The 17,898-nt window shown below is 36.3% G+C and overlaps 1 protein-coding gene across 10 annotated transcripts; it reads right to left on the minus strand.

Moving 5' to 3' along the window:
- Positions 1 to 1,156: 1,156 nt before the first annotated feature.
- On the minus strand, positions 1,157 to 13,647 carry LOC149544691 (uncharacterized). 10 transcript variants are annotated; one of them, XM_089795263.1, is made up of 7 exons: positions 13,218 to 13,647; positions 10,522 to 10,582; positions 8,304 to 10,363; positions 4,386 to 4,765; positions 2,867 to 2,927; positions 1,849 to 2,722; positions 1,157 to 1,735 (listed from the first exon to the last, which is right to left on the minus strand). In XM_089795263.1, the coding sequence occupies exons 3-7, from the start codon at positions 10,113 to 10,115 to the stop codon at positions 1,716 to 1,718; spliced, it is 3,147 nt and encodes a 1,048-aa protein (XP_089651389.1). In that variant the 5' UTR covers positions 10,116 to 10,363; positions 10,522 to 10,582; positions 13,218 to 13,647; the 3' UTR covers positions 1,157 to 1,715. The 10 variants fall into 10 exon arrangements, with proteins under 10 accessions (XP_089651389.1, XP_089651384.1, XP_089651387.1 ...); XM_089795258.1 differs by lacking the exon at positions 13,218 to 13,647 and adding an exon at positions 12,648 to 13,015 and having other exon boundaries at positions 10,516 to 10,582; XM_089795261.1 differs by lacking the exon at positions 13,218 to 13,647 and adding an exon at positions 12,762 to 12,989.
- Between the last annotated feature and the right edge of the window lie 4,251 nt (positions 13,648 to 17,898).

The raw sequence follows: 17,898 nt of genomic DNA on the forward strand, positions 1-17,898 counted from the left end.
CTTCACTAAAGTATTCATAAAACTGTAATGGAAAACTACTTTTGTATGACTTTAATCATAGCAATAAGGATCTCTTAACTTGCAATAACATAAAAATACACAGGTTAATCATTAATTATATGCATTGGAATATGACCCACCAACTACAGATAATGAAAGCATCCAAGCAACACGAGAAAAATATTGCTATCTATCCCCACAGATTTTTTTTAATATCATAAGTGTGACGTAGGGTGGAAAATTGTGATATTCTTTATATAATCTAGGGGCTCAAAAAAGTATTAACCACCAATGACTTTAAAAATCAAAAAGAATACATCAACCAAATCATGTTGAAAGCATCAATCATTATGTTCTTTCATCTGTGTAAACCAAAAACCAAAATGCAACATAATAATAATAATAATAGAAAGAAATCAAATTGCTGGCCAACCAATCATATTATCGCACCGTTTCATGGATTTGCCAGCTGATAACAAGAGAAGCAATAAAAATATATTTACCTAGTCATGATAACGACGAGCAAATCATGACACAAACAGCATGTCATCATTGGCTGGACCCTAATTTGTTTGCACACTTTACATATATACGCATTTTTACAACTATCAAACATTGCACAAGCACACGTTTTCTACAAATCTAGTATATTCGCTTTTCATCTAAATAACAAGAATTCTAAAGTTGTTTGTTGGGTATTCTCATGCACAAAAAGTCTACATGGGGCCCTTACAAAAATTAACGCATGATTAGTATTCCCACATCAACGTCTAAGTCCGAATAAATTAATAGCCCACACGAGCCTTGTAAAGTGTGAAGTTTGGGAAAAGATTAAAAAAAGGAAAAGAAATGAAAAGTCGAGTCATATATCATAGACGAGAGCATTTTAAAAGAAAAAATCAGTAATCATATCATGCACGAACCAACCCCCCCCCCAAGGGGACCCGAATGCTGGAGATATGTAGAATATGAAGCTAGAATCTTACAAGCAATGATTGATGCATCATGCATGGATGTCTTCACCTCCATGTATGTGCTTAATAATATCTGCAATAAACATTGGGAATCAAGCGCTCTCAATGATTCAAACAAATATAGCAAACTAAAGAACTAATCTTATCCATACAAACTTAAGAACTAATACTCATGAGGAATATTGAGGAATATTGCAGAGACGCAGCAAAGCAGCTTGTTTGCATCACCTGACCAATCATTAGTGTACAGTGCCCATTGCTCAATTGGCAAGGTTATAAGATTTACAATATTAAAATACAGCCTTGTCTTGTATTTGGTAGAACTATATATTAATAAGATAAAAGAATGAAAGTTACCCTTCATCCACCGCAGATCTTGTGCATGCATATATCAAGATTACTGTTGATTGCAGTAATCTTAAATCTCATCGCAGTAATCTTAAATCTCATCTGTTTCTAGGACAAGTAGACTACCTGTGATGACTAGATCTTAGACAATAAGCATCAATTTGTTTGACCTATAAACCCCTAAGAAGAACAAATTTCTTACCTTGTAAGAACAAGTGCAACTTTCGTTACTATTTTGCTACCCCCACCATGGACTATGTAGTGCAAGTGTTGCTGCTATTTTTAATAAATTATCAGCCCCAATCATCATCGTAGACATTCTAATGTCAGTGACCCACTTCGGGCACAATTCAAATAGTTGAAGCTAGCCTCATTTTGAAAGGATAATAATATTTACAAGGCACGACTCTCACCTGTTAGACATGATTTGAAGTGTGCGGGAATGTCAGGATCAATAAGGTAGTCAAATCTCTTTCTGATCTGATTTTCTGCAATAATAACAATAACTGGGTGAAATTTTACTAACCCACAAAATCGTGCAAGAGCTGACTTTCCACATGTTTTCTGAACTGAATGTTCTGGGTATCAAAGCCATGATTTCCATAGCCTTGATCATTACCGTGGTGGTGTATATTAAAATGGTGATTAGTGTCCGGCGCAGAATCATCTCTAGATAAATAAAGGCCATTGTTGTACTTTTCTTGGCCTCCACTGTGACGCAGACCTAAGGTTAGAGACACACCTGCATGGCTTCCTATCTGTCTAGGAGTCAAATCTTCATGGGAATACCTGCCACCCATTCCAGCAGATTCATGGCTGTAAGTAAAATTAACTGTATTATCATATCCTTGAAACCTGTTGCCATCCAAATCAGGTCTAAATCTCTTCATGCCTTGTTCAAAATTAATGCACCCATGTGTTTCATCAAGCAGTTTTCTGTCAACCCCAATGGTTGGTCCTGCATTTACAGAAGATAGGGACCCAACATTAATTCTCTTTGTATTCACGGCCATATCTACTTCTCTTGTGCCATCAACTTTATCTCCCGAACGAAACTGTGATTCTAGAGGTATGCTCAGGGCTGTACCACTACTTTCCTGACCAGTCTGCGAGGTGCTTCCACCATGATCAACTTTGGAACCATGATCAACTTTGGAACCTTCACATTCAGAAGCAGATTGCTTATCAGATGACACCCCACCATCCAACATCATCTTTCCATGTTTGTTCATGTTCTTTTCATCTCCCAGTGAACTTTCAGTTTTATTCCTCGACTCATTTTCTTTTCTCTTTCCGGTAGTGGCATTCACGTCAGATGACTCCTTTAATTCCTGTAGATACATATCTTCTACCATTGGCTTCCATAGCCTAACTCTGGCATTTATAAACCAATTTGAAACCTGAAACAAGAAGTGTCAAAAATTTTACTGATTAATTATTCCAACTGGTAATCTTTAGCATGTTCTCTTCTAAAGTTTGAATAACATTAAACGCTGGTAAAACTTCAAGTAGTGCCTAATGATATACAATGCATATATAAATACCTGACTTCTTGAAAGACCGGTTTGTCTAGCCAACATATGCTTATCTGAATCTGTAGGATACCTGCAGGACAGAGCACACAGATTACATTTTTTAAGAGTTTTCAAGGCCTTGTTTTCATAAATTGCTGACTTTAAAAGTCTAGGCTATGTTAACATCAATAAACTGCTAATGTACCTCACAAAATCAGCGAGAGCCTTCTTACCTATTGAATTCTACTATAGATTACTGAAACTAAAAATCTTTCCAGCAGATTAAAAATATTTCTCTTTTTCTAATCAGTAAATCAGATTAAAAAGACTTGTCTTTTTCTAATAAGTAAATCAAGGATTAATATCTATGTTCAGTTGCACCTATCCAACGGACTGGGTTAGAATATATATATATAACCATACGGTTACAATTAATAACAAATTTGAGATTGAAATTGTTTAGAATATATATATATATAACCATACGGTTACAATTAATAACAAATTTGAGATTGAAATTGTTGGTACATGGCACACAAATTCTAATTGCACTGGGTGCAAACATCGAGATTGATGTCCATGGACAAATCCGAGAATTGGGCCTGGGTGTATACCACAATAACATGATAATAAGCTACTATATTCTAATTGCTGCACTGCACAAATTTGAGGTTGTAGGAAAATGCTTACCCAGTCTATTCCTAGATGGATGAAATACTAAGTCCTTTGTCCATGGTGGGGACTTACCCAGTATTTATCGCCCACAAATTGGAAATATATATAAAATAACCACACGGTTACAATTAATTACAAATTTGAGATTGAGATTGTTGGGACATGGCACACAAATTCTAATTGCACTGGGTGCAAACATCGAGATTGATGTCCATGGACAAATCCGAGCAGGGGGCTGGGTGTATACCACAATAACATGATAAGAAGCTACTACATTCTGTGATAAGAAGCTACTATATTCTACATTCTGTGATAAGAAGCTACTATATTCTAACTGCTGCACCGCACAAATTTGAGACTGTGGGAAAATGCTTACCCAGTCTACTCGTAGATGGATGAAATACTAAGTCCTTTGTCCATGTTGGTGACTTGCCCAGTATTTATTGCCCACAAATCGGAATGGCGTTTTTTAAAATATTATTACCATTCTCCCTGTTGTGCTTGAATTTAATAAACATTCACATGTAATAAGGATGCAAATTTTTTGCCAAAACTTATGGCGTGATAACTGGGATTGATGTTTATAGGTAAACGCCTTCTAATCCAGTCTTAATCAGTATAGACATCGAGATTGATGATTATTCACAAATCTCATTGTTGGGCAAACACAAATAGTGATAAGCAAGCAAACATTGAAAGCAAACTTAAATTGAGGTATAACATAAGCTACTCTACCTTACTTGGTGAAAAAACTGAATTATAGTGGTGCCATAACCCCAAACACTAGATCAAAGATGTGCACAGCCAAAGTGCTTGTGTTACTTAAAGAGGCAGTAAACCAAAGATGTGCAAAAGCCAGAGACTGAAAACTTACGGGTGTAAGAAATGCTCAAATAGCCATGCACGAAGCACAGACACCGAACGCTCTGGAAGTCCTCGTTGTGGCCGCCAAGCATGTTGTTCAAGCATTCCCAAATGCTGTACTGCTCGCTGTTGTCTAAGACTTTGATCAAGAAATCTTAATCTTGGAGTTTCTCCTCTACTTGTACCAGGTCCAGTGCAGTCCTCACCTAATGCTTTTTTTGCGGCTCTAAGCTGGTTACTGATTGCGTCTCTTAAACATCTGAAGTGTCTTGACATGGCCTTCAAAGCTAATTTAGTGTATGGAGTAGCTGACCCCATACCTGCAATAGATTCAAACGATGCCTTCACCATATGCATCTGTTCGCAATACTGCCTATATCGCCGGTGGACCTGTAAATTTACATGGTGATTTCAATGCAAATTCCTCGAAAGTTTGAAACTAGAAAAACTTTACATCCCAAAAACATTAGAACCGCAGGAGTCCAACCTTTTGTACAAGATAAATTAGCTTTTCTGTTTGAAATTTCTCCAAACTTGGAAACCAAAAAAAAAAAAAAAAAAAAAAAATCTAACGTAAAAAGGATTAAAATTACTCTCCACGCACACCACGTTTAAATTTGCATTAACCCCATCTTTGAATGAATTCACTATTTGCTAAAACTTTCCTCGAACTGGCCGATTTATTAAAAAAATATTCATCAAAATATTTAATCATACATCAGAAATTCTCAATTGTTAAATAGTAATTTCAGTGCTTTCTCGTATCTAGCAGTTAAAGTAATATATTTTTTAATTTTCATTATATTTAATCCAATTCCTGATAAGTTCTCAAAACTGCGCGCGAATTACTGATGTTTCTTCTACTTTGGATGAAATTATCAGTTGAGGATGAAAACTGCATATAAATACCGTCTAACCAACTCTAGTTATTTAAAAAGAACAAACAATGTAAGCTCGACAGAACTTACTCGACACTCTTTCGTGTTATAAACTATATATGAATATTACAGTAGATGCAAAAGGACCATTACCGATCCTTATTCATGAGTTATCAAGAACACTGTCCTCATATAAAGAGAATATCAAGGGTTCCAAGAAAACCAGTGATTGTCACAGAATAAGAAAAGCCCCGAACACGTCTATCCGCAATTGCAAAACAAGTGATCGATTCTGACAAAGCAACTAATCGATTCTTGCAAATCAATGCATTACGTGGTGGAGAAGAACATCAAAAACACCAGCGGTAGTATCAGAGTAAGGTTTCTGACACACGTATTGTGAATACATACTCCTTACGTATGGGAATGACCCACAAATCGCACCACCGTTGCTCAAACTTAGTCTTTACACGTGGTAATGGAATCGTACAGCTGATCTAGTGCCGTCTCTCGATCGCATTACCAACTTACAATTTCTTGTTCTCACGCCTCTTGCCAGTCCACAATACCATGGTTAAAGAAAATTACTGCTCTAAGGAATCACCTCTTACGCAAAGACGTTGAATTTGTAAGTTCTATCATTGTTCGGACCCAAACTGGGGATATTTAGCTTTTCGATAACCATACCCGATAATTAATATACAGATTTCAAAGCTTTCAAACAAAAGTAATTGATCATTACTGTTGGTTATTGATCATGGCTCGCACGCAGTTCCAAGAGCATTTGGAAGCGGGAGACCAGAATTCTAAAATTCACGTAAACTAAGACGACCGTTTTCTCTAAAAATTCCAATAATGATTGATCTCGTGCGCACTAACATTGCTAATTTCTAAAACTAATTCCCATGCTTATATGAAAATGCCTAACCATTTCCCTCACTTTGATTATCCAAACACACGTTAAAGAAGTAATGTGAAAAGCACCACGATTTCAGTATGCTACCATTTTCCACAAAAGCATTTTGGTTGGCAGAAAAAACCGTCGTCAGTTTCTTGAAGGACCGATCAAATTTTACGACCAGATTACTCAATTCATTGATTTTGAACACGTTCAGGTCATCTTTGTCAAAACGTTTTGCATTCTAATTCAATTACAATCAATATAGTCTATAGAAAAACATCAACACCTCACTAATATCGGCTTTTTTCTCGACGCCAGTAAGTGGTATTTGTGTTAAGCAATTTTGTGGATGTTACCCAAAGCGTACTTTTATTCATTCAACTACCTGTAATAATGATAATTTATGAAGCTCGCATATTAAATGTGCCTTCTCATGAAATGGGATAAAAATTGGACAATTTTATGTAAAAAATACTAAATTATTAATAAATGTTAAATAACGTTAAATTTATTCGACAGCATATTTAATCTTCTAACAACACATTGAAAATGTCATTTTACAACTATATACGAAGTAACTTCTTGAAGATCGAGGAACCAAATAGCTTCAAGTTTTCCATTAAAAATATGCTGGTTTTCTCCTTCCATCGACAAATTACCGAATATATATTTCATCATTTTCTTCAAATGATTGTCAAAACAGTAGGATTCTGATTTTATTAGAGTTTGAGCACATGCCCAGGATAGTATAGTGAGAAACTTCCACTTGCTCAAGCCATCCATAGGGGTTTATTGACATAAAACAAACTACAATCTAGTTCTTTTGGACCAGCGTGTTAGCCTGTGGTGAGGCATAAAGGCATAGACACCGATTGATAATAACAAGCAAACTAAATCCACATGATATTGATTTCTCTGGTAGATTTTGGCATGCAGCTTATCATTGAGGGTCCTTGAGGTGTGTTTTAGCTAGTGGTTAGGCATACATGAAGCAAGCTTAACCATATAAACTTGATTTCTATGGTAAATTTTGGAAAGCAACTTATCACTAAGGGACCTTGAAGTGTGTGTTAGCTTATGGTCAGACATAAACACTGACCGTGTCAAGTAATATAAAACTACATGAAATTGATTTCCATGATACTTTTTGGCAAGCAGCTTATCATTAAGGAACCTTGAGATGTTTCTGGCAGAGGGAAAAGCAGGTTCCTTTCTTCTTTGAGAGAACTAATGCTCAATTAAGAAACATAGGTAACTTCTGCATTTAAATATGATATATGATAATAATCCCTTGGTGTAAAATGCCACTAATCAAAGAGGTGTATATGGAGACAAACCCACCGTCAGTCTTTTGAGGTCTCAGATATTTTTGAAAAAAGCTTTTAATTTTTCTTTCTTTAGGTAAGGGTTCAATATCATGTTTACTGTACTCATGTTTTCACATAACATTTATACTTGATTCACAATAATCAGATGCGTGCATCTTCTGTACAATAATAAAGCATGGAGTGCTGAAAAAACTTAAGCTTTAATATCCCGTAGGTTTGATATTTAATTACCTTAAACAGTTTAGACATTATAACGAACGAACGTACTGATGTTTCTGGTCTTCATACACTATTGAGATACAATTGCATAGCTAAAGAACAAGTTAAAAACTCAGCAAACTTGGCTAGGGTTCTGCTTGTTTAGAGCAACTATTTGTTTAATTAATTTCATTTTTAGAATCAAATGGAAAAGGGCATAAGATATTCATATGTGGTTAGAAAGAAATGCATATAAATATCACTTAAAAATCTCTGATATCTAACTAGATTCCTCTCACATCGTTTCTTTTACTAAATATTCTACTTTATAGTTTTTATATATACCAAATTCAGATTATTAAGCTTGCAAAGATTTACATTGTGCCTAACGAAACACCCTTCCAAAATTTCATTAAACTCAAATTCCTGCTTTAGTTGGCCTTAAACGCCCCATGCTGTTCTATCCTCCTAAACGAACAGTTTTAAGACTTTCATGGCCCAACAAATTTTCTCTGGTTAAATCGATACCCCTTGGGACAATTTGGTTTAAGACTAAAACTTTAAGAAAATATAACGATAAAAAAATTCACAACGGATCGCTCGTGAAAATTTATCCTACTCACCTCTTCGAGCATCGATGAAAGCTTCGTTTTCCTCCTTTGAATTTCAAACCTATCGCCCGAATATGGTGTATGCCCAATTGCACTTTCATTGGGTGTCTCTACAGAAGCATAGGTAGATGATGATGTGGCTGCTGCCGTGCATGAGTTCACAATTTTACCACCAATTTCGCTTTTCAAGCCATTATTATTATCGACAGCATTGGAACCAGCTACCAAATTTCTGTCGACCCAATCCTCGGATCTAGAAGAACTTTTCTGTTTGAGAATATTGTTTGATTTAAGTCCTCTTCCTACGTTACAGAACTCGTCCAACAACTCTTGTGCAGGCTTAAGGTACTTTGAGTTTTTCAAAACAGTGGCATATCCTCCAAATGGACCCATATTACCCACATTCATGTGCAGTTCCATGGTTGAACCTCCAGCTACATATCCTTTCCCGGCAATATTCTCATCCCTCGAATAAGAAGAAACATACCCCGGAACAGCACCTGTGGTACCATTTGCACCGTGATTGCCGAGAAGCTCTTCTGATTTAGCCTTTACGTCCGTGGCAGTAGCAACCTGCAACACATTTGGGCGGTGACCTGCCATGGCGTCCAATTGTTGCAACGACGGATGATGAGATGATAGTGATAAGGAAAGCCCTTGGCCCGATCTATCCCTTGCCATGGATAGCTGCTCAGCACGGAAATCCTCTCCGGTTTTACTTTCATCAAAGGAATGCTCCTGATTCCATTGAAGAGACCCACCTTGTCTATTCCCCCAGCTCAGCGCACTGCTATATCTCGGCGACATATATTGGCTGCCGTTTTGAATGTTACCGTAGGTTGGGAGAAGAACAAGCTCGTTTCCTCCATTTGCCCACTGCCCAGCTTCTCTGAGATTAGAGGGGATTTGGGAAATACAAAGCCCCTGAGAAGAAGTACCCACTTCTGCAACCAGAGGTAAAGCGGTCTGTTGAAAGGGAGGAAAATTGGGCGGAACTGGAACTTGTACCAGATGTTTCTGATTCTCAGCACCCTGGTTGGCAATTTCATTGGAGGAGTGTTGCATTGATCCTGATGTCGTTGTCTCTGGGTAGGCAGCATATCCTGGATTCATCAAATAGAGCTGCATTGCATCCCCATGTATGTTAGAAGACGTGCTTATGCTGCTCTCTTTGATTATCCCAGACTGCAACCCACCAAAAATTGTTGTTGCAATTGAATTTTGTCCACCATATACTGCGTTGGATATGCCTTGCATGTGCTTCACAGGCCATTCATTGTTTGAATGTGCATTCATACCCTTCCAATTGCTCCCTAAATTGGGGGTTCCTACATTTGCTTTGATAGCAGAAAGATTCGAACTTGGGTGGTGTCCAAAGATTGCATATGGTAGAGATGGTCGATCAGAACCATCATCACCAGAAGCGGTCTGCGCCTGTTGCAATACCATTGTACCCTTCGACGGCACACCCAGTAGTTCTGCCTCTGTTGGAAAATTAAACATCTCTGCTGATATCATGTTGCCGTCGTACATTGATATCTCAGAATGGCCTCCCTGATATCCTTGTCTGGAAGATTCACAGTTCTTTGCTTGCTGCTGCGATGCTGTGGCTGTTATTGGCGCTTGATGTAGAATATAATTTGAATATCCAGAAGTGTCAGATTGTGACCCAATCTGTGGAGACGAAGGGCTGTTTTGAACTCGCAACTTTTCATGCCCACTTTGACGCGCAGCGTGAGCTTGAGATCTCAGCTGGTTCATTCTTATAAAAGAATGCTCTAGTATCGTAGAATCCATACATGCTGCTTCAAATCCTTCAGACATGAGACCAAACTCAGGTACCCCTGAAAAAAGTTTTAGCTTGTTCCTATTCTATTGCACCCATGACAAATTTTTAACTTCAAGGCAGTGATAGGCATTCATAACTGCTAGTTGATTGCTATATCAGTAAAGAAACCATTGTTCTGATCGCTTTCAACGCAATCTTTTGATCCGTCCATTAAGCCACTTAAAAGTTTGCACCAGATGAATATTCATGCGATGTTGTCCATAGGATCCCGTGCAATATCATTCTGCTTTCACACAAAAAATGGCCAAAGATTAAAATCGCAAAACGCCAAAGGAAAAAAGAAATATACAGAACCTCTTGACTTGAAACACTAGAAACAAAAAATGGCCTAATTATCTTATAATCCAAATCAATTGCAGCCACATTCATTCATACCCTTACTTCGTAAATGAACAAAGCAATCACAATTTGAAGAAACGTTCACAATATCGCTCCTTGAAATCTAATATCAACCACAAATAGCCCATTTAGAAGTAATTAATGGTAAGACCAGAACGGTTTTTTTTTTTTTTTGCATTCTAGATCCTAATGAAATCAGTGAAAAAAAGCTTCAATGAAAATCCTCATCGCATTATTTAGGCAAAATCTTTTTCTCCGAAAACATAAGCCTTCAAAAAATACATCTTGTGTTGTAAGTACATATGTATCTAAGAAAAGCTTCAATGTCAAGCAATTCTATGGGTTTAGATGTCGATTACGTGTAACCTTTGTCGTTTCTATGGTTTGAGATGTCGATTACCAGTAACCTCGGTCGTTTCTATGGTTTGAGATGTCGATTACGAATAACCTTAGTCGTATGCTGCAACGCTATACGCACGGCCTGAAAAGGCTGTAAGAAAAATATATAATTTTTATGCTGTCTTCCATGAATGAATCGAACATATTGCAAGCAGATTGAGAATATTATTAAAGCTAGGGTTGTACTGTGGCTTTGGGGATATGTCTTATGCCTGGCTCGGTATGTTAACCTGTTGGAAAAAATTTGTTCTTGACGAGGCTACAAACTTTTTGAAGGAAAAAAATATGTGCCATTCATCATAGACAAGCTTGTGAAGAAGATCGAGCTGCACCTATTAACTACCTATAAATCCCAACTCTCTGGTGAAGCTCCTAATTCACGCCAATAGACCAAGTATAAATACTCTTGGCTTTAAGGGATCTGTTCTATTTCGAGAAATTATTACTATACGACTACAAATAAGCGTGCCAGAAAATTGTTCGCGACGAGACTACAAACTTGTCCAAGGAAAAAAAATTCGTATCGTTCATCATAGACAAGCTTATGAAGAAGATCGAGCTGCGCCTATTAACTACCTATAAATCCCAACTCTTTCGTGAAGCTCCTAATTCACGCCATTAGACCAAGGTATAAATACCCTTGGCTTTAAGGGATCTATTCTATTTCGAGAAATCATTACTATACGACTATAAATGAGCGTACCAGAAAATTTCTTCACGCAATAACCGGCTAACAATCTCGCTACAGCGGCTGATTGTGGAGACTTACAAGAATCTTGTACGCATTCGCGCTGTAATGTCAAAAGATTACGAGTTTGCAAGGACGACAAGAATAATTGCTATGAAAACATTTAAATAGGCTGTGCTTGGAAGCCGTGGAGATCTACAAAAAGGCAAACTTGCATTTGAAATTCTGAAAACACAGAGATAACCTTTCTTGGCACATTTTTACTGAAAGCACAAGTATTCGTGTAGAGGGAGTTTTTATTTCAGGAGTTCTCACGAGAAAAGATTCCATATTTAGAGAAGCCTAAGTCAAGGCGCCTGTATTTGCAAGCTACAGCATTTACGGGAAGCAAAAGAAAACACAGCAAATCTAGGGCATGTGTGAGAGTAATATGGTAGAAAACCTTTAAAGACTAAAACAAGCATTTATCGTGAGTAGAAGACTGTCCAAATGCAATGGCCCATACTATACGAAGTAGAAAAAGGCCGCAAAGAAGTATCTGCGCAACATTTACCAGACATTTCGATTTTCCTCGAAATACTATGTATCCAAACAGCTTTTCTTGCCGCTTGTTCAAAATTGCCTCGAAAAGTTTACAGATGCTTCCAAAATCGCTGAAACCAGAGAAAATCGCACTTCAAATGTGAAGAAATGAAATCTTGAAACTCGCGGCGAAATGTCTACACGACAGAAAATTTCTCCTTTACAAACTTTCACAAGAACGCGGATGACTCTAAAATTGGAAAAAATAAAGGCAGCGAGAGCATTTCCCGAAGATTAACCTTCCGTTACAGCTTTCCAGCAGTAACCAGTACGCAAAACGATAAAATTCATCATAAATCAAATTTGCAAATACTTCTGATTGACGCAAAAGCTAAGCGAATAACATCAACTTTACAAATATTCAGACTCAAGCAAATGTTCGGCAAAGAACCTCAAATTTCCAGGTATTTAATCAAAAATTACAGATATTTCACCATCAAACCCCTGAGCAGATCTTATATAAACAGCAGAAACCAAGCTAAGTTTAGCAAATACTAACAGAAGTTAAACAACTTGACGATTTCTCACAATTCGTCCAACCAGAGCCGTACGAGCTAAATAAACGCGATAAATCGACCGCTACACAACCTTCTGTGTAAGGGCGCCTTCATACCTACCAAAACGCCGTCCTAAAACGAAGAATCCGCTTCGAAATAAGCTGCGGGCATCAAATCCAGCCGATCCGCAACAGAAATCAAAGATCACAAGCACAAAAACGCTGTTTCCTGATCAGCTCTCAGAGGAAGCTTAACCAGGAGCAGAAAGGAGAAAAATTTACAGATGTAGTATGTCTCTGTCACTGAGAGGCGGCAAAAGCCAGGATTAAAATAAATAAAAATTCTGCAACGAAGATAAAATAGAAGTATTGCCTTTACTATAATGACATCCATCCATTTCACATAGCCATAGCCGCCATTGCTTGGAAAGTCGCGTCCGACACTGACCGCATACAAACCGAGCTAAAAATAAAACCCTAAAATAATTACAACTTTAAAAAACAACTAATGCTCAGCTTAGCGAGCATCCGAACAGAGAAGAAAGAACAAAAGCTAAAAGAGGACAAGCCTACTTTGGACACGTTTTCCGACGAATTATATTTTTCTCCTCCCCTGTTTTCGTAGGCTTTTTTGGGGCAAAGGTAAAGGGGTCCCATAATTCGTGACGCAGCCGGTGCGAATGGGCTACAAATTACGATCTAATATATATCACCATGCTCGTCTCTCTGCAGCTCCCGCTGCCATTTTCAGTGGTCCTTACATACTTTGACTCCCTTCATACGGCTTATGGCCACATGGCTGTAATAAATTCATGCGCCTGGTCCACCCTTTACGGCAAGATATCCTTATGATGTCACTGTACAGTTTTGGCCGCTCACGGGTTTCGATCTCCGCACCTCCATCCCTATTACAATGCTCAAATTCGAAACTCCTGTAGGCTGCCCAGAGTTTTCTTTCACCACGCAAACCGCGCGGTTTGCTTTGCTTTGCCTCCGCATTCAGGGTTTGATTTCCACGCAGTTTAGAAGGGGTTTTATATATGATTACGTATGCTGTCGCAATTGGAAAAGTTTTCACTTGAAAAAGACAAGCAGTCAATACATTCGAAATATCTTCTAAAAATTAGGTTTTTAATGAAATGGGAACTTTCAAGAAACAGAACTTTTTTTAATTGGAGATTCAATTTTTTCTCCTAGTTTCTTTGTTGAAGAATTAAGGATTGAGGGGTATCCATTCCGCCAAATTTCCCCGAGGCACGGTCCCGGCCTCATCCCTTTTAAATGTTGAGAGCCTTGCACTCAACGAGACTTGATCCTTGGTGGGCTCTTTGTAAATCTTTCAAAAGGGTGGTGTAAGTTCATTTTTTTTATTTTTTAAACTTTTTTTAGTCAAATATGGATGAAGTTATTGATTATTTGATTTATATATAAATAGTTAGGGAAAGAACTAGAAAGAAAACCATGCTTTCTTGTTGTTGTACAAAGAAAGAAAGAGAGAAGAAAGAAGAGAAGGAGAACCACAATGTTAGGAAAAAGTAGAAGGAGATCGAGTTAAGTGAAAATAACCTCATAAAAGAGACATACAATGCAATAGCATTTAGCATATCGACATATCCCCTCCCCCCCCCCCCCCCCCCCCCGCCCAACAAGTCAAAGTCTAAATAATCACATCAAAACACAACCCATTCTTTAAAATGAGAAGACCAACTTCTTAAAAAATATAATCAGCATAAGGCTTGGGAATAAAACTATCGGCCCCGACTTCACCAACACATCATGGACCTAAAGCAAAAAGTAGCTTTGATTCATGGCAAAAACACCTCGAAAGCCATGTAGTCGTAGAGCATTCAATGCAAACAGCCAAAATTGTCCTCCAGCATGGCATAAAATATTGCTCTAGCAAATGAATCAATTGATCTTTATAGGTTGGGGTACCTGAAAATCAAAGAAATCCTTGCAACTTCAAAGAGGATTCTAACCATGCTCCCAACTATTTGTTTGAGCGAGTGGAGAGGACCAATCATCTTGTCCCCCTACACGTAAGAATCCCAACCACCCAAAGATTCAACAATAGGTAGTGTAAAGATAGGAATCTCCCCTGATTTTCCAACTGAAGAAATGCTTGCATTAGCCCATTTGTCAACAAGGTGGCTCTCAATAGAACCCACATATTAGGAGACTCAATTATTCCAAGATAGAGGGAAAAGATTCAATAATCAAAATGTTTTTGATAAAATGGGAACTTTTATGAAAGTGAACAATATTTTGAACTAGTATAGGGTAAATGGTCGATAAACGTGGTGTGAATGAGTTTCTATAGTACATAGCTTATCACATAGTTCAATTTTGTTGATATTTTTATCTTAATGGTCTTATTCCAAGATACAGGATAGGGAATCACAGCTTCTATCGTAAATATTCCTTAATCACTACTTTTAAAAGAGTCCAAAAAATAAAAATACATGTATTAATAGCCGATCACATGTGTACTAATAGTCAATCATTTTTAACATTTTGATTGGTGATTGGCCCATTTGTGCACCACTACTAGGACATTTAGTCACACGTACAAGCATCCTTGAGTGAGTGACTATTGGTGCAGGAGTATAGCAGGTATCGAATGAGCATTTTGAAATTGCACTTTTGGACCACTTTGTGCTCTACAATCCCTACAGAGAGGTTTGTGAATACCCAAAAGCTAAAACCCTAGCTTCATTTCACTCACCTACAAAGGTGTACTGAAAAAATTGACAAAATTCAACTTACGCTTTAGTATTTCTAGGTGTGTGAAGTTAGTTCATGTGACTATTCAATGTTTTACCCTAGTAGTAGTTGATTTTGGTTGTTCTTTATACAATAAAGTATTGTCATAAAATTATAAATAAGTAAAATTTTGTTTCTATCAATATATCATTTTTACATATTATAGAGGTGGATTTTGAAGATCATACTAATAAAATTTGTGTGAAATCTATTGTGGTATGCAAATTTAGATTTTTGTGCTATTTGTGTGGAATAGTCACCTCAATAAGTTTAGAGATAGTGATAGATTTATTATGAAAAGATGAGGATTAAGATGAAATTGAGCTTTTCCAGAGATGTTTTAGATCTTATTCTATTGATCTATAATAGGATGGTAAAGAGAAAGGGAAAGAAAAATGATCATAGTGTTAGAGAGCAACAACAATAAAAAAATCTCCTTAGGCAAGAGCCTACAACACAATGGTAAATTGTGAGCCTCTTATATGGGAGGTATTGGGTTTGAATCCTCTCGAGTTAAATGAATAATAATAATTAATTAAAAAAATACATTATAATTAATCTTGGCTTTGGCCTCTTATCAATCAAAAAAAACAACAACAACAATAAAAAAAAAATCTCAATTGAATCAATCGTAAAGCTTATGGATAAAATATTTATATATTTTAAATTTTGTATTCAACATCATATGTAATGTAATTATATATGATAAAGAAGATCAAAATAGAATATGAGGGTGAAAAGTATAAAAATTTATACTCTCCTTAAAACTAGATTGCAGAATATAATTTAAAATATCAAATAAAAAAGTTGTATACAACTTTTTATTAGGAACTTGACCATATATATCATCAACTATGGTTCCATAAAATGAAATATTTGAATCAAAAATATCCAAAAGTTTGATGTATTAAGTTTTGGTCATTTGCAAGTTTATATGATATTTTGTTCTCATTAATTTTTAGAAGGTTGTTGATATTTTGAATAATATACGCCTTATCTATAATCCTCATTTTTGACTTAGAGTACTCAAGAGTTAGGGATCTAAATATTGATTCTCCCCTCAATTTGTTTGAGATGAAAATTTATTTTATTATATTAAAGAGTTTGCATAATCTTTTTTCAATATTTAAAATTTTATAAATTGATAATTACATGTATCATATGAAAAGTTATTACAACCCTCTTTCTTCGTCACTTTCTTTGTTTTTTGGTGTAATCATTTTTTTTTGCAAAAAGATATCTTATTTAAATCTAAGCTCACATTATAATCCCTTTCTTTTATCATTTTCTTTTATTTTTGGAGTAATTAAGTTCTTTTTTATACAAAAAATATATCTTAGTCATGTCAATATTTTTTTACTAGTATCTTATTGTGTTGTTGTCTTAGTTGTATCGTATGATGTTGTTGTTGTGTAATTTTTCATTGCATAATGTCTTAACTTTGGCCAAAAAAGATATTCCACTTAACCCTCCATATCATCACACTTGCCTTGTCACTTGCCTTGTCTTGATTCTTGACCACACAACTTGTTTGGTTCATGATGCATGGATGCACACTAAGGAGACATTTATGTGGTCTACACTCATCCCATGAACTTTTTGATCCTCATGTGGTCATTGATACTTCACATCTATTGTTTCTAGTGATATAATGTCTCTTTGCACTTCCTACTTAAGTTGGGAATCCTCCATGTATGTTTATAACTCTTTTTTTTTCCTTCATGTTCTCTCTCTAGAATATCTTTGAACTCTTGGACACATCTTCAATCATCCTAGTCACACTCTCTATAAGTTTTGACCAATTTTGAATAGCAGTTTTAGCTTGTTGATCATCTCAAATCATTTCTTCAGCACTCTCCATATTAGCTTGAATTCACTAAGATTCAATGACTTTTTGGTTTAGAAGGGGACTGATATGTATCTTTATCACTATTCAATTATCATATCTTAGCTCTTAGACATTGACTATGTCTATTACTATCATTTATTATTTGTCAGTTTATCTACTATAATGGAGGTGGAAATATTGAAACAAGGGTTTGTCTTTAGAAGGCCTCTAAATCAACAACCCAACAATTTTTCTTCAAGTACACACAAGTTTCAAAGGAGAAAGTGAAGCAAAAATCTTGGGATTCTTCTACCTCCTCTCATAAGGTATCATTGCTCCATTTTCTCTCTCTTAGACTAGTTGTTTTATTTCTATCCTTTACATTATATTATTTGTATTTATTTCATGCTCCATTCATGTAAATTTAATAATGGCTATTATATTTTTTTGGCCCTAAAATCTATACAGTGGTCAACATGTACTCACATCCCAAATATGTACTATAGTCCTAGATTTGTGCAAGCATCCAAGACTATGAGCTTGCATATCAATCTATCTTGAGTGGTTCTTCTTTTATTTCCATTAGTTAGAATTTTTTTACCAAATTGTATCTTTAAAATTATCTTTAGTAAATAAGAACCTTACATTCTCACCTAAGTTAAA

This window comes from Cupressus sempervirens, chromosome 8 (genome assembly GCF_028749045.1).
Source record: "Cupressus sempervirens isolate cs-2001-9-10 chromosome 8, ASM2874904v1, whole genome shotgun sequence".
NCBI lineage: Eukaryota > Viridiplantae > Streptophyta > Pinopsida > Cupressales > Cupressaceae > Cupressus > Cupressus sempervirens.